This window comes from Mustela nivalis, assembly GCF_964662115.1.
Source record: "Mustela nivalis genome assembly, chromosome: 5".
In the NCBI taxonomy this organism is placed as follows: domain Eukaryota; kingdom Metazoa; phylum Chordata; class Mammalia; order Carnivora; family Mustelidae; genus Mustela; species Mustela nivalis.
The window spans coordinates 5,218,656-5,239,557 of NC_139024.1; the positions used below are offsets into that span (position 1 = coordinate 5,218,656).

The window sequence follows — 20,902 nt, forward strand, 5'->3', positions numbered from 1 at the left end:
CACCCTCTAATATACTCTTCCAACAGTCTGTCCTCAGTTCTCTAATGCATAAGGAAGGACTTTCAAGCCTTTCTCTGCTGTTCTGCGTCATAAGCTCCAGCTAATGGTCACTGGCTAACACACGGAACTCATGGGAGTAGGGAGGGGTGTGACAACAGGGCTGTTTGGTCACTCAGGTTTCTCGGAATATCACCACCTCCTCTCTGCATTCAGAGTAAGTTCTGGTTCAAACCAGAAAGCCTGGCCTCTCAGGGCTATAAGTGCTTACTCAGTCATGGATGTCACATGCTAACCTTGACCCAAATACCTCGTGGGTCCCCCAGAATCCCGCTTTCAAGGGACCCCACACAGGCTGCCTGAGAATGGGCAGCCGGAGGGATAGGAGGACTCATGTTCCTCTTGTCTCCTTCTCACACAAGTGTGTTCCACTGTGTCCCCTCCTCATTCGCAGAACACAGATTCAAAGAAACATTACTAAGAGGTTCAAGACGACAACAGCAGAGCATTAAACCAAACACAGAATCCTTCTGGCCATGGGTACCATGCAACAGAGGAGGTTGTACAGTTATGAAACTAGCCTCCAGTGCTTTGGGAAAGAGGAACTGAGAGCTTAGAACAGTCAAATTACCTGACTCACAAATCCATCTCTATACTACAGAACGTAGAGGCTGAGATCATGATAACATAGACCAATATGAAGATCTAAAGCACTAAGGACCGTAGGACATGCCATCAATTTGGAATGGCTTGAAGAGGGGAAAAAGAAACACTCTCTGAACATATATCCTGACTGTGAAGTGCACCTTAATGTCAGATATTGTAAAATAGGGGGGAAGACTTCAATTCCTGGACTTGTACTGTAGCATGCTCGTTCTTGTTATGTGGTTAACAATCATAAATTAATATTTAATTTTAAATATTTCAAACATCCAGAAAAACACAGAGGCTGGCACATAAACACCTGTGGCCCCAGTCCGTTTTATCGAATACTTACGGTTTTCCATATTTGCTTCACAAGACTTTTAAGGGGAAAAAGGGGGAAACATTTCCGATGACATGGATACTGCTGGGTGTCCTACCTCTAAGTCCATTCCTCTTCCCCTCTCCTCAGACGTTTTCTGAAATCACTATTTATCATTTATATGCATGCTTTTATACTCCAGTACATATATCCATACCACAAACAATACATTTTTCCTGTTTTTTTCCCATATTTTATATAGACAGTATAGTAGCATACATACCATTTAACAACACGCTTTCTCATGCATCATGTTTATTCTGAGATCTGTATTGCTATGCGTGCTTCTGGTTAATCTATTTTAACTACTGAAGAGTGTACAGTGCATAAATATACCCCAATTTATCCATCTTATGGGTTGTCATTTAAAATGTTTCTAACCTTTCTTGGGGCACCTGGGTGGCTCAGTTGGTTAAGCATTTGCCTTCAGCTCAGGTCATGATCCCAGGGTCCTGGGATTGGGTCTGCATTGGGCTCCTTGCTCACTGGTGGGCCTGCTTTTCCCTCTGCCTGCTGTTCCTTCTGTTTGTGTGCTCTCTCTCTCTCTCTCTCTGACAAATAAATAGATGGAATCTTTAAAAAAAAAAAAAAAGAAAAGTTGTGAGCATTACATCTTTAATTCTTCTGTATGCTACCAAAGGACTCTCCAATTTACATGTTCAGGGGTAAAATATTAGCATTGTGTCCCTTCACATGGTGGCTGAGACTTGGAAATGTCAAACACTTTCATTTTTGCTCAACAAATGGGTGTAAGAGGTATCTTTCAGATTGCATTTCCGTAATGACTGGTGAGGCCGAGCGTCTTTTCTTATATTAGCTAACCAAGTTTCTCTCCAACAAATTGCCTAATTAATGCTTTCCTCATTTTTTTTTCTTGGGTTGTTTATTTCTTATCAGTTTGTTGTATTTGTTTATGGCTACTATTCCTTGGTTATATGTATATCCAAACTTCAGCTTAATTTTCACACTCACTTATAGATTATAATTTTAATGTAAGCAGTTTCATTGTGGTTTCAGACTTTTGACCTTGATTAATATAACTCTCCCTTCCCTGACCCCACAGATATATTCTTGTCTAATTTTTATTCTAAAGATTCAGTGTTTCATTTCTTGCATTGGAGATTGTGATCTCGGGATGCATGGGAGGCTCAGTCAGTTAAGTGTCTGCTGTGAGCTCCGGTCATGATCTCAGAGTCCTAGGAACGAGTGCCCGCATTGGGCTCCGTGCTGAGCAGGGAGTCTGCTTCTCCGTCTGCCTGCCACTCCCCCTGCTCGTGCTCTCTCACACACTCTCTCTCTGACAAATATAATCTTTAAATAAATAAATAAATAAATAAAATAGAGATTTTTATCTTTGACCCATTTCAAATTGTTTTTGAACGGTGTAACGTAGGGATGTGATTGTCCCAGTATCATCTGAGTTCTCTGCCACTGATTCGCTCTACGGCCTCGAGCATTTATGACATTTCACTTTACGTATGCATGTTTCCTCCTCTCTTACTTTTAACCGCCAGAGGTTGATAACAGACTTCTTCAAAATTATCTGACGTATTCTTGACTCTTTGTGCTTCTATTTGAATTTGAAGATCAGCTTGTCAAGATCCATTGAAAAACTCTGCTGGGATTATTTGTTAGAATTACTTTGAATGTGGCATCGAATAATTTGTAGAAAATAAACATGTTTAAGAGACTGAATTTTCCCATTCACGAACAAATGACCTATGTCTATTAATTTAGCTCTTTTTGTACTTTATTTATGTTTTAAAATCTTTTTCCATAATGATTTTGGACCGTGTTGGCTAGTTTAGGAATCATTTTTTAAAATTACTTGGCTGTTTACTACAATCCTTACATTTCTTTTATAACATAATATCTTACATTTACATAGTTATAGGTGAAACTGTTGTATTACACTTTGAATTTTTGCCAGATGAACTAATACAAAATCCACTTTATGCCAATCTATACTCTTGGTTTTGAATAATTTATTCAGTGAAAGATTTTTTTGTGGAGAATCATATGTGATGAGTTAAAATATCTTGAATAGACTGCAAATGTTTCTGTTTAGTTTTCACTTAAAATGCATTCTAAATGTGCTAACAACGAAGAAGGATACTGAATTATACCTATTAAATTCCCCAAATATAAAAACTTTGGATGCATCCCTATTTCAAAAGATGAATAGTAGAAATAGTACTGTTTACAGCCATGTTTCCAAATGCAAAAGGAGGGCATTTTTTCTTGAACTATTTTGAGATGAAAAAAGTAAGCAAAGAGATTTCGTGATAGCTTTGAAACCAGTAATAGTTCTGAAATGCGAAATGAGGCGGTTGTCTGTCATCCTCGCTGAAATCACAGTTGTTTAACGAGCTCCTTTTTATGGTATCAACTTATGCCTTATTCGTGAATCTCCCCATTCTTTGCAATGCCATGCAAACTTTGGAGATGAATTTTAATTTCATCACTATCTATGACCTACACTATGTGCAGGAACCATAATGTATCTCCCCTTTATGAACATATTCCCAAACCTCCCTGTTCTGCTTTATTGTTTGTTCACCCGTGCTCAGTGTTATTTTATTCCTCTCGCATTCTAAATACAACAGAGACTCAGCCTTACTCCAAGGCAGTGTGGAATTAACTCATCAAGGGCCTCAGAAGAATCCCCTCAATTCAAAGGGCAGTCCAAAGATTCCACACGTGACAAACGGAACAGAGACTCTTACGCCAGAAAGAGCTCTGGGATCCCATCACCCAACGTCCTCACCCCCTGGACTCCCAGGAAAGCCAACAGGCCTCCTGTAGAGATGGGATCTAAGATTGTGCTAAGTCGGGGCTTGGTCTCAACCTATGCTATAAATAAATAACGTATATAAACTGCTTAGAAAGTTCCAGTTGCTTCATATGAGTAGACTCATTTAATCCTCCCAAGAAAACTAAGAGGTAGGAACAAATTTTGCAGATGGAGAAACGGCTGGGGTCACGTTGTCGGTAAATCAGAGTCGCCTGGCTTCTTGGCCCAGTGACCGCTGTTCTCAGCACCAGGCCCTGGGCAGGTTCTTTGCACATGATCTCACGTGGACTTCTCACCAGGACCCTGAAAGGTGAGGGATGCGTGGCTAGGTTTCAAGGACTTCTCCCACCTGCGGACCCAGATCTTGCCTCCAGGCCTGCCGCAGAAGCCATGTGCCCAGAATGACTGAAACAAAGAAGGGTTTTAGAGCTTGTCAGGGAAGCACAGGAATTAGCATAACCAAGTGCCAAATAACTGCATACGTGACATGAACTCCATGCCTGCCATCAACCTGACAGTAATGTTTTTATAATCACACATTACAAACGATGCTTGGTACTTACCTGAATTATAAAGCAGTTTAAATATTATCTTGTTAAACACCTTAGTTTGGATTTCAAAGTTTTTCCAAGTTGAGAATCAGAACATGGGTCATGCATGGGCTCCTGACGAGTAAATGAAAAATGCCTGTTTACAGCCATGGAGGAATATTCGACAGCTCTACCCAGAAATGAAGCAAGTTATCAGTGTGATAAACCATCTCCTGGGAAAGTAATTAACACGAGAGCATTTCTTCTTTATTCCCACCTCTTAATGGTACCAGTGCATAAGCATTTAGCTGACGCGCTTGTTAGAAGTCAAGAACCTGGTTGTCCGGGTGACGGTCGAAGCTCCTGGAGGATCCCCCAGGTGCAGCTGAGTCTTGCTTTGTTCGGTTCACTGCCTCGCTTCTAGAATAATCCTAAGTCAGTGGGTTTTTTCCCTTGAGTATTGGTGAACAGGTGAGCACAGAGTCACAGTGACTGGTCACATGCTGAGTCTCCTTGTTCCGCGCACACGTCGTCCTGCGGCTGCGTCAGTCCGATCCCTGCCTCCGTCTTCACGCTGCCTCTTCCTCTTCGGTGTGTGTCACGTTTCGTCTCTGCTTCCGTCTTATGAGGACACTTGTGATTGGAACTGGGGCCTCCTGAATAATCCAGGCTTATCTCCCTTTGTCAGGATCCTTAATCATATTTGCAAAGACTCCTTTTCTTTACAAAGTAACATTCTCAGCTTCCAGGAATTAGGACCTCTTCAGACCGTGATTCAGTCTGCTGTACCGTCTATATGATTTCAAGCAAATCACTTAGTCTCTCTAAATTCAATTTTCTTATCAATTAAATGTGTGCATTGAAAGTATCTATTTCATAGGGTTGCTTGAGGCTCACATGACATAATTTACATAAAGCAATTAGCATCGTGCTTGGCAGAAAAAATAAATTTCAAATCAACAGTAGCTCTTGTGTTTTTCTATGCAAAGATGTCAGTATCTTTCCATCACTTTTTGTCTAAATCTCTTAGTCTTGAAATACGGTATGTCCATTATCTGGCCCCAACAATTTTTCCAACCTTGCCTTTTACAGATTTCTTTGTAGAGCTTCTGTTCTAGTGAGATTTGATTCTAACTAGCTCCTCTGCATAGTTTCCCTGCTCCTCTTCTCTGTGCCACTGTTCTCTTCTCTTCTCTCTGAGACTTTATCCTTTTCTCTTGTCTTGTCCAAGATACTGTCTGTCCTGCGAGGACCGGATCAGTTACATTGGCTTCTTGGAAGCTTCCCCAGCCAAACTAATCCAGGGTAGTCACTCCCTTTGGGGACTGCCAGTGCTACTCTCAGAAGACTTTATCAACTCCTACTATGACAGCTGGACACTTACACCTTGCTGCATACAAACGCATGCTAGGTGCCAAGTGCACCATAACGATGGAGAAAACAGAAAGGGAGAGAATTCAAGGAAGTCAGATCTGGGCTCGAAGACTAGATTCACATCTTATCTCCTTAGACCAGAAACAGAGTAGAAATACTCTGGCAGTGAATGGGCCTAAAGCTGCAGGCCTCCTGAGACTCCACTCCAGAGCACACAGTGGTGGCTGAGAGCCTGGCTTCTGCGGGATCCTAAGTAATAATAACAGTCTCCCTGTAGGATGGAGATCAGGATGAGGCTCAATGTTCAGAGGCTGGACTGGAAGATTTTGCTACTAAAATCTGCTGCCAACCGCTGTCTGGGATGGTTGGGACCCAAGGCATTGGGTAAAGATAACTTGTAGACAGAAGTGGATTACAGACTGAGAAAGAATGAGATAAATGGGGAAAAAAAAAACTTTCCACTTAAAATAAGTCAGCAGAGGGATGCCTGGGTGGCTTAGTTGGTTAAGCGGCTGCCTTCAGATCAGGTCATGATCCCAGGGTCCTGGGATCAAGTCCCACATCGGGCTCCTTGCTCAGCATGGAGCCTGCTTCTCTCTCTGCCTCTGCCTGCTTGTGCTCTCTCTCTCTCTGACAAATAAGTAAATAAAATCTTTAAGAAAAAAATAAGCCAAAAGATAAAAATTCATTAACACATGAAGACATCAAATGCTAAGAAAAATAGCCAACAAAACAAACAACTAAAACATGTACCGTTCCAGACTATACTAAATTTATATAATAGTAAAGAGGAACTAGAGTATGTTCTGGATGAATGAAGAAATAAGACAATCAGACAAAAAAATAGGAAGAAGCTATTTTTAAAAAGAATAGAAAAGCTGAAACAAGAACAGTGAGATATAAAGAAGCACAAATTATCAACTTTGGCTAAGTAAAATGCAAAACCTCAGAGCATTGATGAACTTTAAACCAGAACATTGAAGGAGAGATTAGCAAGTTGAGATCTATTACTCGATTAAGAAATGGACCCCAAATAGGAGAGACTAAATACATAACTTCCACCTAGGCACACCATGCATAAAAACCGGGCAACTTCACAGAAAACCAGAAAATATGTAGGGCAAACAGAGAGAAAGGCTGGATCGCTGCAGAGTAACAGTTGGGTTGACAGTGGAATACCAGCTGTACAAGATGCATGACAATGAGTCAGTGTCTCAAACTTGCCAAGAAAAAATAAATGTGACCACCTAAAATTTTATACACAACTGAAATATCATTCAAGAGTGAGGGGAAATAAAGATATACAAAGACTCAAAGAGTTCCCAACTCTACTCAGCTCTAGGTAAAGTGCTGTTTAAGTAAGTACATCAGCAACAATAAACCCAAAGCTGAGACTGGGAGACCAGATCTAATGGCAAGTCCTCAAACTGACAAAATGCTAGTAAAATTCAGTAACTGGTGACTGCTTTAAGAAAATGTTAAAAAAAAAAAAAAAAAAAAAACCTAGACTAAAATTCTAGTCAACAATGGCAGGATACTAGAGTTTTCGATGCTCAACTAAAGCTTTGTTTTATTTGGGAGAAGGATAAAAATACTGAATCTGGATTTTTCATACATCAAACTATGCTGAAAGATTTGCAAAAAGGATGGAGATAGAAAATATGTGTCCCAGGCAAATATTAAGCTAAAGAAAACTTATGTGGCAATAGACTATCAGACCAAAGATAACATGAGTAGAGAAAGGAGAGACATATGATAGTAATAAGCAGAAGCTACCAAAGTGACATAAAAATTAAGATCTCATATTGACCTCACAACATAATCTGAACTGTAAGGAGTGAAAGTTAACAGAATTACAAGAAAACTTGACAAATTCATTAAGTAGGAGGTCATACTCCTAACAAACTAACAATAGTTTAAATAGACAAAATAATAATAATAATAATAATAATAATAATAATAATAATATTGAAGACACAGGGTTTTTTTAATTTTTTATTATTAAGTTTTTTGTCTTCATTCCAGTATAATTAGTAATATTGTATTACTTTCACGTGTACAATATAGTGACTAGACAATTCTGTACATTAGTCAGGGCTCATCAGAATAGGTGCCTTTTAATCCCCATGATCTATTTCCCCCATTCCTCCACCACCCTCCCCTCCGGTAACCATTAGTTTGTTCTCTATAGTTAAGTCTGTTTCTTTGTTTCTCTTTCTCTGTCTCTCTTCTTTGCTCATGTGTTTTGTTTCTCAAATTCCACACGTGAGTGAAATCATATGGTATTTGTCTTTCTTTGAGTTATTTCATACACACACACACACTACATTTTCTTTATAAAGTATGGAGATTCCTCAAAAAGTCCTGTAGCAAGAGTCATTCCATCCTATATATATTCCCGCATCCACCTTCTTTATCAATTCATTTGTCAGTGGACACTTGGGCTGCTTCCATAAATTGGCTATTGTAAATAATGCTGCTATAAGCACAGGGGTGCATGTACCCCTTTGAATTAATGTTTTTGTATCTTGGAAGGTTAATACCCAGTAGTGCAATTACTAGATCATAGGGTGGTTCTATTTTTAACTTTTTGAGGAACCTCCATACTGTTTTCCAGAGTGTCTACACCAGATTGCATTCATACCAACAGTGCAAAAGGGTTCCTTTTTCTTCACATCCTTGCCAACACTTGTTTCTTGTGTTTTTGATTTTAGCCATTCTACCAGGTATAAGGTGATATCTCATTGAGGTTTTGATCTGCATTTCCCTGATGATGAGTGATGTTGAGCATCATTTCATGTGCCTGTTGACCATCTGGATGTCTTTTCTGGGGAATGTATTTTTATGTTTTCTGCCCACTTTTTAGTTGAATTACTTGTTTTTTGGGTGTTGAGTTGTATCAGTTCTTTTTTTTTTCTTTTTGAAAGACTTTATTCATTTATTTATTTGACAGAGATCACAAGTAGGCAGAGAGGCAGGCAGAGAGAGGAGGAAGAGGCTCCCTGCTGAGCAGAGAGCCTGATGTGGGGCTTGATCCAAGGACCCTGAGACCGTGACATGAGCTGAAGACAGAGGCTTAATCCACTGAGCCACCCAGGTACCCCAAGTTGTATCAGCTCTTTATGTATTTTGGATACTAGCCTTTTATCATATATGCAGATATCTTCTCCCATTCCGTAGGTTGCCTTTTAGCTTTGTTGATTGTTTCCTTTGCTGTGCAGAAGCTTTTTATTTTTATGTAGCCCTAATAGTTTATTTTATTTCCCTTGCTTCCAGGAGACTTATCTTAAAAATGTTGTTAGGGCCAATGTCAGAGAAATTACTGCCTGTGCTCTCTTCTAGGACTTTTATGGCTTTCGGTCTCATTTTTAGGTCTTTAATCCCTTTTGAGTTTATTTTTCTGAATGGTGCAAGAAAATATCTGGTTTCACTGTTTTTTATATAGCTGTTCAGTTTTCCCAACACTATTTGTTGGAAGAGACTGTCTTTTTCCATTGTATATTCTTTCCTCCTTTTTTGAAGGTAAATTGATGATGTAATTGTGGGTTTATGTAGGTTGTTCTAAGCATCAAAATTAAAAGGTTAGTTTTGACCGATAGATCAGATCTCTACACCCAACAGACAGAAAATATACATTCTTCTCTAGGACTCCTAGAACATCTACAACATTGATCATGAAGAATATTAAAATCTCAACAAATTCTAAAGAAGCTATATTATTTAAGCCAATTTTGTAGGTATAATACAACTAAAAAGATAGTGGTATAAATGAATTCATAAATTAAAGCTAAAGAGATTGAAAATAAATGTAAGCTTTTCAGGTTAAGAATCAGAAAAAGAATGGAGTAATCCCAACAAAAACAGAAAGAAGAAAATAAATAAAATAGCAAAGATTAATGAAGTTGATATCAAAGAAACAGACGATGTGCAAAGCCAAAACCTAGTTCTTTGAAATGGCTAATAAAATAGACAAATTTTCAGCATGAGGGCACAGGAAAAAAGGTATAAATAAATAACAATGGGAATAAAAAAGGGAGTGTAACAGATATTTTGTCATAAATATGTTCTAAACAAATTATGCTAATTATTTGAAATGTAATTGGGATAATCTATTAGAAAAACATAAATTACCAAAATCAGAAACCCCTAATAAATCAATAGACATTAAAGAGACTCAAGGTCATCAAAAGCTAACCCCCCACCATAAGAGTAAAAACATAACCCAGCCCACTGTACAATTTCTTCTAAATTTTCAAAGATTATCCCTTTTTCTCATACAAACTATTCCAGAGAATCAAGAAACATGGAATCAAGAAAATGGAATGACTCTTGATGAAGGACTGGAGTGGTTGGTTCAAGACAGAAAATTGCAGACCAGTCTTTATGTACAAATATAAATGCAAAAATCCTCAATAACATATCATTAAGTCAAAAAATTAATAATGCACCACAGTAAAATAGGGTTATCCTTAGAACAGAAGTCTGGTTCACTATTGGAATATGTATTACTACAACTTAATATAATAACTAAAAGGAGAAATTATTTTAACATGTAGCAAAAATATTTGTTTGATATGTCTGATATGATGTTTTGAGAACGATACTTCTGTAGTGTTTTTCCCATAAAAACATAGACCCGTTCATGATGAGAAAACCATTGGATAAATCTAAATTGAGGAAATTCTGCCAAATATCTGATCAATTCAGATGATGAAAAACAAGGAAAGACTAAAAATCTGTCTCAGGGCCAAGGAGACTTTGGAGACAGTGATGACTCAAGTCAATGTTGTGTCCTGATCGGATCCTCCAATACCGTGAGGACGTACATGGGCAAACTGGTGGTACGCAAATAAAATCTAGAACAAAGTCAGTAGTAATGGATCAGTGTTGACTTCTTAGTTTTGACATACATAAGATGGTAATGTAAGAAGTTCACCATCAGGGAAACTGGCTGGGAACTGTCTGTACTATCTTTGCAATTTCCCTGTACATCTAAAATTATTCCAAAATTAAAAAGTTTATTTAAAGGGGGGGAAAAAAAAAACCTCGACACCTACTCATGATGAAAAGTCTTTGCAAACCAGGAAGAGAAAGGAGGTTCCTTGCTTTGGTATAGCAGCTGCACCCCCACCCCCCACATGCCCTCACCAGCCCGAGAGCTGTGGGCAGTCACAGAAGGTGCCCCCAGCAGCACACCCACCTGTAGAGGGAGAACTGGGGCTGAGCTATGGTGCAGGAACTGAAGAGGTGGGGGGTGAGCGGGGGTGAGGTGGGGGTAGAGTGAAGGGATCCTACCCGAGAGACAAAAGGGGAGGAGAGTGCCATGCCCCCAGGCACCTGGGGAGCACAAGGCAGAGATTCCCAGAGGAGAGGAAGGAATGGCCAGAGGGCAGGCTGAGGCTGGCTGAGGACTGAGATTTGTGAGTGGACATGTCTAGAAAGTAATTGCATTTTGTTTTTTTTTTTAGAAAAGAAGCTTTTAAATCTTTTTATTGATCATGCGTTCCATCAGTTAAATAAAATCTATGCATGAAAAATAAACACACAACACACATATATAATACGTATTATATAATATGTACATTAATGTGGTAACAGAATAGTAATAGATAATGTCAGATGTAATATGTATTATAATATGTAGGTTACTGAACTAGCGTTTGCATAATAAAAATACAAAAAATAAAAATGGTAAAGGATGATTCAAAAGAAAATGTGAATGTAAACATTTTTCTTCCTGCACCTTGTTGGTTGAGGCAATAAGATCAGGTACACATTTAACGTCTGAGGAGTTGGTCTGGCAGAAGTGCAAAGAGGGGGTCCTTGCTAACCTCCCCCCCCTCCCCTCCGCATCCTGCTAAGGTTGAAAGGTAATCCATGCTTCCTATCAGCTCTGAGCTTTACTGCTCTTGATGCTCTACCTCAGCGGTTTCTGGCTTGGTGACCCCTGGCCCTCCCCACCTTCTAGGAAAAATTCGTAAAAAGAACCCAGAATCCAGAGTCTGAAGGTCTGCATTTGAGTCTGGTCTTCATCTGTTTTACTGTATGATCTGAGATAAATTACTCTACATTCTGAGCCTTGGCCTTCTAATCCATGAACTGGAGATTATGTACTTTTCAGGCATGTGTGTTAAATATATATAATATATATTATATAATTTAAATATCACATGTATATGATACATATTTTTTACATACAGAGTTTATGTAATTATATATTAAGGACTAAATGCAGCACTGTGTTTGAAAGTGATCTGTGAGCTAAAATTAACATTTCTTCCGACGCCAGGAGCTACACCGGCATTCTCTGTGGTTGCTTCCGTAGAACAGTTTTAGCTGCGCAGTCTACATTCTGTCTGCACTTCACGGACACCGCGTGTCCCTGCCTTGGGCCTGGAAGCAGCACTGACTGACTTTTTTCACGGTCATTAGGTTACCTTTTCCTGTCCAATCTAGAGCACTAGTTTTTAACTAGGAGAGACTTTTCCCTCCCAGAGCACACTCAGAGGTGCCTGGAGAGATTGTTTTGTTGCTGCACATGAGGGCAGAGGGACAGCAGCGGTGTGTAGAGGGGCAGAGACCAGAGATGGGGCTGCACATCTCACAATGCCCAGGACAGTCACACAACAGGGAATTTAAAGTGACGGTAGCGCCCGAGCTGGCACCCTTCCTGGAATTGTCCATCCATCTTCCGAATCTGTGCTCCCAAAAAGAACGTGAACGTGCATGGGTGGGATGCAGAAAGACACTGACGCGGTCAAGGGCATGGTGGTTGTGGTCTCCGTTAGAGGTCACTTGCCGGCACCGGCACGAGACCCGGGCCTGGCCCTGGGCGCTGCGTGCTGGGATCCTGACCACTGCCATCGGCGGGCGAGGCTGGGCAAGGTGCCGGAGGAGGAGGGCCACGTGTGCTCTGCCTGCACCTAGCGTCGTTACCATTCTGATGTGCGTGACTCCTCTGTCGGTGAAAACCTTGTAATCACTGAATTTCAATCTCACATAAATAACAGTAACATTTTACTGCTTTTCCTTCCACTTTTTTTTTCCTCCCTTCTGTTTAGTTCTCTGACTCTTCAAACACGTGGATACCATGACATTTCTGTGAAGTCAGAAAACCCCTATATGCCCGGTCTTGCTTCTCAGGTTCTTCTCCGTCTTTCTTTCACAAATCTGCGCGGAGCGCTCCTCTGTGACCAGGAGATCTTATCCACGGCTTTGACCCCATTGCTGTAATCCCAAGGCGCAGTCCTTGCCACGGTTTCCTGACCACGGCAGAATCATGCGTTACCAGAGGCAATGGGATACCTTCATCCCTGCCCTTGGTCACTTCCCCGATGCATTCGTTGATTTTCCAAAGCAGAAAGTTAGCTGATCATCAGAATTGTAAATTATTCAGTCTAATGGCATGGAAATTAATAAAGCAAAGTCGTGAGAGGACCATCTGTTTCAAAGTTATCTACTTGTAGATGTTTATCAAGCTAAGAAACTCACCATATGTGTAACATATTGTCTGAAGAAAAGGAAATCTCAACTTCTTTCTGGAAAATCCTGACCTTGTACATTATGTTTTCCTGCATCATGTTAGAGCAACTTCTCTAGTCACAGGTGAATCCGAGAGTTGCTTCCCCCTCTCTCTCTGTTCGTTTTTCGTAATAGGAAGTCTGAATGAATTCTGTTTGCATAAGGTGTTCAACCTCATTCTACAAAAGGTCTGAAAACATCTTTTAAGTCCAATCTGTTCTTGTGTTTGCCTTAGACTAACCTGTTTTTAAAATGCCTCTTCAGAAATGATACACTTGAATTTTTCTCATCGTGGCTTCTGTCCAAACATGTCACATTGCTTTGGAGATAATATTCCATTCATTTTCACAATATTCCTCTGAAAATGTAGACAATATTATGCCACCTTGCATGTGGTCAAACTACAGCATGGGGGGGGTGGTGTGATTAACTCTCTCCCCTGCTGTCAGCCCCTGGGATGTAATTCTGTTCTGAACATCATTTGCACATAGCTGAATACCCCTTAGGAAGTTCCCTCTCCACTCCCGAGATAATTCCGGGAGTGCGTCTTGTCTTCCTTCATTTGCCTGTAGGTTTTTGTATCTGGGTTTGATCCGTGTGAGTTCACATACTGAACTCAGCCCAGTTCAATGCTTGGAATTATAAGAGTGTTTAAGACTCAAATAAAAGGAAGGGCTATGAGCATTACAGATGGGCGCAGTGTGTGACATATTATTTAAGCACACCTATATATTTCTTGAATAGAGAAAAATGAAAATTTGGCACTTTACAGGATAATAGTGGTATATTTGTTTTCTCATGCCTTGCTTATTTTTCCTCACGACAGTCTCATTGTAAAGACGGGGTTGATGCTCCCGAAGCAGAGATGAGCAAACTGAGACTCAGAGAGCTTTGGTCGCTCTCCGGGTATCTGTTATCTGTAGGGACAGACACGGGGTCATTCAGCAGTCCTTCCCACTGTCTCGGAATTCCTTCTTTCCTCTTCCCACTGCAACGTCTTCCCTAAAACTCTACTAACCAACCTTCTTCCATGTCCGCTCCCCGAGGCTTCAGATATCTCACTTCCCTAAGACTCAGCTTTTATCACATTTCCCCCTTACCTGAAAATCATCCGAGGGTACCGGCTGTCCCTGTGAGGTCATGAATATAATGGGTGCCTGCCTCCCAGTTCCTGACCTGGAGCTTCTAAGACCTTGGAATGTCCTGGGGATAGGAGAGCCTTTGGCCACAGTGAGGCTATTCTTGGTGGGCTCCTGAGAAGCCTCAGGATGGGGACCAAGAAGCTTGCAACTTCCAGGCCCACAACCCACCCCGCAGCCCCCCCCCCGGTGTCCCGAGGGAAGACGGCGGTAGAGGAATCACCTCTGTTCGGTTCCGCTGGACTTGGGAGGGTGCCTGACAGACATCATGAACCCTGTGGCTATTTTTCTTGATTTTATTGCGTTATCTAGTTCATGTAAAATGGTACACTACGCCCAGATCCAGTGCGGATTTGGCATTAGCGAGCGGACCCCGAGCGCCGGGTCGCGTGCGGCCGGGTCGCGCCGTCGCAGCCTGGTCCGCTCTGGGGCCGCGACCCGACGTCTCCGGCCGGAGGCCGCGCCCGAGCGCAGCGCCTGGGCTGGGGCCCAGCAGTTCCCGGAGAGCGGGCCGGGGGCAGCCCCAAAGCCACACGCTCCTCGGAGGGTCCGAAGGGCCCCACACCGCAGCCGCGGACCCAGGCGACGGCCGGACCCGGACGGTCAGTTCCAGGGCGCCGCGGCGCTTGGGAAGCGGCCGGTTCCCCGGACTCGTCCGTCGGGCGCCCGCGCTCGTGCCGCGCCCCGCAGAGCCCCGAAGGCCGCCGGACGCGGACGCCGCCGGCCCCCGCGCCCCGGGCCGGACCCGACCTCGCCGCCCCGGCCGGGGAGTCCGGAGCCGCCGGCGGAGGCCGACGGGTTCGCGCCAAACCCGCGGCCGCTGCGCCCGTCTCGGGGGCGGCGCCGGGTCTCGCGGAGGCGACCGAGCGTCCGCGGCGAGTCCGCGCCGGAGCAGGTCGCCGACGCCCCCGGGGAACCGCCGGCCGCGCGGGAGGAGCCGCGGGCCGGGGCCGGAGCGGCTCTGGAGGGAGCCCCCGGGGGCCCCGCCGGCCGCTCGCTGCTGGCGCCCGCGGCCCCCGCGTCTCCGGGGAATCCGAGGGGAAACGCCGCGAAGCCTCCCCTGCTTCTCCCGCCCCGGCCGCTCCCGCCCGGGCACCGCCGGCTCCTGCCGCCGCGTCTCTCGGGGGCGCCGCGCGGAGGCCGCCGGCTCTGCCCTCCCGGCGGCTCGACGTCCGCCGACGCCCACCGCGGCTCGGGCTCCCGTCGCCGCTGTCTGCGGCCTCGGCCCCTCCGGCCGCCCCCGCCCTCCTGCGTCCCCCGGCCGGTCCCCCCGCCCCAGCCTGCCCCCCGCAGTCACGTCCATCCAACAGCTGATGACACCCAGACCCACCGGCCTTCTAGAAGATTCCACACCTCCCGCCGGCCTGCGGTGTCCCCCTCCTGTGTTCCCACCCGGGACCCGCAGTTACCGGGAAACTCGGCCTCGTTCCCGTCTCCGGACGGGGCAGGGCCGTCAGAATCTGCCCTCCCGGGACTCCCCGCTCTCGGGGTCACAAAATTTTAAGTTGTGAAGTTTATCATTTCGGCTGAGTCTTCCCAGTTGCACCTCAGTTCAGTCCCTCACTGTCACCGGCCTGTCTCGGCTTTTCTACCTGGATTTCCTGCTCCTGGCCTTTGCCTCTCTGGCCCATCCCCGGCCCCACACGCTGACCAGGACAGTGGCCTTCAAGCCACTCCGGCCCCCAGGCTTCCCCACTATCCGGTAGCACTGCAGGCGCACCGCCTCTTTGCAACACTGGACGCATTGCTCAATCGCTCCGTGCCTCAGTTTACCGCTATACAACGGGACCGGCAGTAGTAACTACCTCCCGGGGTGGTTGGGAGGATTAAGTAAATTAACCTCCGCCCTGCCTGAGGACAGGCCCCAGGAGCTGAGTCAGAGCTAGACCTGAGTCCGGGCCAGCACGGGGGCCAGTCCTTAGTGCGACATGCGTGTCACCATCTGGCCCCTATCCTCCTTGCCATCCTGTCGTCCCTCTGTAGCCCTGGCGCTTACTGCAACAGGCATACTTCAAGGGCAGCTCAATGTCACCTTCAAGGAGTATCCCTTCTCTCCTCCCAGGAAGGAACTAGCAGAACTATTTGCTCTGTCCGTGATCCTATTAAGCACTTCGGTCATGGTTTTAATGCGACACAAACAGTATGTTCCCATTCCTTCTGCTTGGCAGTGACCTCCCTGACTGTGGGACTCTGGACGGCGCCATCTTAAAATTCCATCACCCTTTAATTCCTTCGCCCAGTAAATGGTATGCAGTGGCTCATAAATAAATATTGGATGAGTTAATTTTCTAAATGGTAAATTTAGTGAAAAGCGAGGCCGAGGATGATGTTTTGTGCTGGGTTTGGATTATACTGGTATTTGACTGAGGGTGTCTGTTCTACCCTGAAACTTCAAAACAGGTTTCAGATCTTTTCTTAAAACAATGACTTTAAAAGTAAAATATCTTTTAAGAGATTTGGATGTATCACATTGTTTTACTTTCTATGAGAAAGCTTCAGTAGGTAATATTCATATTTTTTTAAAAAAAATTTTGGCATCCCAAAAAAGACATGAAAACTGAAAAATGCTCGCTTGGCTTTAACATAACTGCAATTTGATAAATATTTTGGATGTTTATTTGCAAAAGAATATAAAGAATCTTTATTTTAAAGACTTGTTTGGTGGAGCTGAAATATCACCATTGTACTCTGCTAGAATGAAACATTTATTGTCCTGGGTGGTTTTTTGTGGTTTTCTTTCTTTTTTTTTTTTTAATCACTTGCTCTTTAGACTGTTGTTTAAATCTTTTTTTTTTTTTTTAATGTGTTACCAAGGAGAAAATGTGATAGCAAATTCCATACTGTAGAATGGTATGCCCACCCCGCCTCCCTCCCCACCAACACACACATAATGATGTCTGAGTATGTTCTGATCCGTATCCACCGGGTTTTGTTCCAAGCCTGAAAAAGACAGCCTCCCACTGAGCAAATCAGCCCTCCAGAGGATGTCTTTTTCTTTGGTGTTCCTGCAAATTAGCACATATCTGTGCTGTGTTGTATGGTATTTCAGAGAGGCATTTTATTATTTTTCTAAATAGGGAAATGTACAGAAGGTATGTGTTCTTATGGCAGACACAATTCTTTCTCCTCTGTTTAAGTCAGCATTGGTGGGCATGGATTCAGTCCCACGAATGACCTGATTTGGAAAATCATGAATGTGATTTGAGTCTGCCCACAAAACCTCACCCTTTGGTCTGAGAAAAATGATGTACATAGCCTTAATTTTTTTAGGCATGTAGATATTCAAAACTCTAACTCCAGGGTGAAGTATGAGATGAAATCGATGTCTTGGAAGTCTGCAGAGAGGTCATCTGACAATATTCTTACAAACACTTAGAGAGTCATTTATACTTTTGAGCCCTTAAAATCTATGCCCAAATATTTCTTCTAAAATTAGCTGTTTTTCTTCTGCCTTTAATTTCGGTTTGTTTGGTTTAATGATAGCTACTGAACGTAAATGCCCTTTACGATGGCACTTTCCAGCTGTGCGCAGAACTTTATATTTAAGTACCAATTTGTGAGGAAAGAATGCTTCCAGCTCAGTTGTCATCAGCATTAGAGGTTTTTAGCAATTGCCAATTATTTTCCTAAATTACCTATTTTAATTAAGTAAAATATTGTGAATTTAAGATTATGAAATGCTCAACTATTATTTCATCTCTAACTAATTAGTGAAAGAAAGAGGAAATAATATTTGGTGACAGTAAGTGGCTTTTTATAGAAGAAAACCCTTGTGTGCTTCCAATGCCTTCATTTAAGGAAAGAAGTACAAACTCTTCATGAAATCCCACCACACAGAGCATGTTTGCTGGAGTATATCCTCGACTGATCATTTGTCCTAATAAAGAGTGTATGTTCATTAGGACTTGGGAGGTGAGCTCTCTCCCCTCCCTGCCTGTTTGTACCTATGGAGAGCTCAGCAGACGAGAATCAAGTCTAGAATTTAGGGAAGGCCTTGATTCAACTGTGAATACGACGGGATCTGTGGTTTGGTTTTGGAATTTCAATCTCTGACTTAGGGCTGGGCTCGCATTCTACTCAGAGGAGAGTAGATTAAGGGCTGTGTGCAGACCAAGAAAAATTGGCTCCAAAACCCATCTGCCCAGCAGCTTACCACGATGTTGGAAGACATCAAAAGCCACTACTAACTGACAGGGGCAACTAACTAGCAGGTGAAAAAACTTACTTTTGTATTTTATATCAGACTAAGATTCCCCCCACCCCACCGCGCCCGAACTGTAGGGTCGAGGCAGAAGGCACAGGCGCAGCTCTCTTCCTACCCTGCACTCCCGGGGACAGTGGTGAGCTCCGGAGGAGACCGGGGCTAGTCAAGAACCCTGCTTGGCTGCTTCAGGGCACAGCCAGAATTCTGCAGTCTAGCGAGCTAATTATGCACTCTTGATGAGATCATTAGAGGACAATAAAGGAAAATGGAAACAATTTGCAATATGTGTGGACAAATTTCCATATAGAATAATTTTTGTTTGTATTTCAGTGTTGGGTAGAAACATTCTATCCTGAGGAAAGGTTGTCTGTTTGTTTTTTATCTTCAGATTGAAACTTACCCTCTACACACCAAGGTATAGTCAAGAGTTATAACTCTTTATGGCCAGCATAGGCGATACTGCGTGTTTGCCTTTCTGATCTAATAACGGTGTGGCACCCCACACAGAAAAAGGGAAAAAACTCGGGAATCCCACCACTGCATTTTCGGAGTGTTTATTTCACCTGCCCATCTGATACTGGAAACAATTAAATTAGGAGATTTATGCTTTACATGTATTTTTACTAAAATAATATTCTTGGGATGCTGGGCGGCTCCGTTGGTTAAACATCTGCCTTGGGCTCAGGTGGGGATTCAGGGGTCCTGGGATCGAGTCCTGCATCAGGCTCCCTGCTTAGCCGGGAGCCTGCTTCTCCCTCTCCGGCTCTCCCTGCTTGTGTGTGCTTGCTCCCTCTCCACCAAATAAGTAAATAAAATCTAAAAAAAAAAAAGTTAAAATAAAAATAAATTTAAAATAAAATAAAATACCACTCTCATTTTGTTTTCCAATGTGTTCAACATGCAATTTTGAGTTATATATTTTAAAACACAGAGATAAATTTATCATTATTTCTAACATAATCATGTTACTTCTTGGAGTTTCTAAAAGAGACATATTTTACATCAGTCTAGAGTCTATGTCACTCAACAGTTTGAAGCATCTAAAATGATACAGGCAAGCCAGGGGCTCCTGGGTGGCTCTGTCAGTTAAGCATCAGACTCTTGATTTCAGCTCAGGTTACAATGTCAGGGTTGTGGGATCAGGCCCCCTGTAGGGCTCTGAGCTCAGCCGGGAGTCTACTGAGATGCACTCACTCGCGCTCTCTCTCTCTCGGCCCCTCCCCCAGAGGACAAGCTCTCTAAATAAATAAATGAAAAATAAATAAAATCTTTAAAAAAAAATGATACAGGGGCGTCTGGGTGACTCAGTGGGTTGGGCCTCTGCCTTCGGCTCAGGTCATGATCTCAGGGTCCTGGAATCGAGCCCCCACATCGGGCTCTCTGCTCAGCAGGGAGCCTGCTTCCCCTCCCCCCCGCCCCGCCTGCCTCTCTGCCTACTTGTGATCTCTCTCTCTCTGTCAAATAAATAAAATCTTTTAAAAAACTAAAACTAAAACTAAATAAATTTTAAAAAATGATACAGGCAAACTGGATGCATGGCTCAATGAAGTACAGTGGAAGCCAATGAAGACAAAGGCAAACTACCATCTCCACAGTCATCCTCTTTTAAATACAAAAGAAGAAAGAAAACCAGTTAGATCTAGTATGTGGGGAAGAGATGAGAAAGTATTTGTAAATGAAAACTGAGTACAATTGGGAAAATAGCCAGGTGCTGAGAGCCAGAGGTGCATGGAGTTAATTCTTCCTCCAAATGGGAGTCTTTCAGCTGCAGTATCGACTCTGGAGGATGAAGTTAGGAAGGAGGAAAGAAATGATTACCAACGATGGGCTGAAACGGAAAGAAAACAGCTCCTAGGTAGAAGAACTGTGGTGTTTTGCACCCTGTGGGGATGCCTCTCTAAGGGAAGGTGAGCACTGAACAGGAGCTTGACAGCAGAGCATTTCAACACCTTTTCTTCTACTCATGGATGTCCTGAGATCCCCGGAGAGTTGAGCGGGCTCTGGCAGAGCCGTAGGGAGCGCTCCGCGGATGGAGGTGCCCTAAGCTGTCAACCCCACACAGCCCAGGCAGAACTGGGCTCACAGCACAGCCGCCGCATGAGCCTGGGCTTGCTGGCCAAACAGAAAGGTCAGAGAGGAACCAGGATAAGCACTCCCAGTGTCATTAGCAAATGCTCTTGTAGGTCCTCTGTGCTCATTTGTTCTGCAGGGAACAGGACAAAAAGTGGTCAGCAACCTAGATGCTTAGGTTAAACACGAGAAAGACCATTTTGACAGCTCAGGGAAATGCTCTTGACAGTTCGTCTTCAAAGGTTATGG

At 43.4% G+C, this 20,902-nt stretch overlaps 1 protein-coding gene across 3 annotated transcripts in view; it reads left to right on the plus strand.

The window, feature by feature from the left end:
• The window catches only part of PACRG (parkin coregulated), a 512,311-nt gene that overhangs the window by 351,279 nt on the left and 140,130 nt on the right, over positions 1 to 20,902 (plus strand). The window contains exon 5 of one of the 3 annotated variants that reach the window (XM_082730760.1): positions 12,781 to 13,157. The exons of the other annotated variants lie outside the window; for them this stretch is intronic. Coding sequence (XP_082586886.1) covers positions 12,781 to 12,788 — 8 coding nt within the window. The 3' untranslated portion in view covers positions 12,789 to 13,157. Of the gene's footprint in view, positions 1 to 12,780; positions 13,158 to 20,902 lie in introns of those variants that run through there. 3 annotated transcript variants of the gene reach the window in all.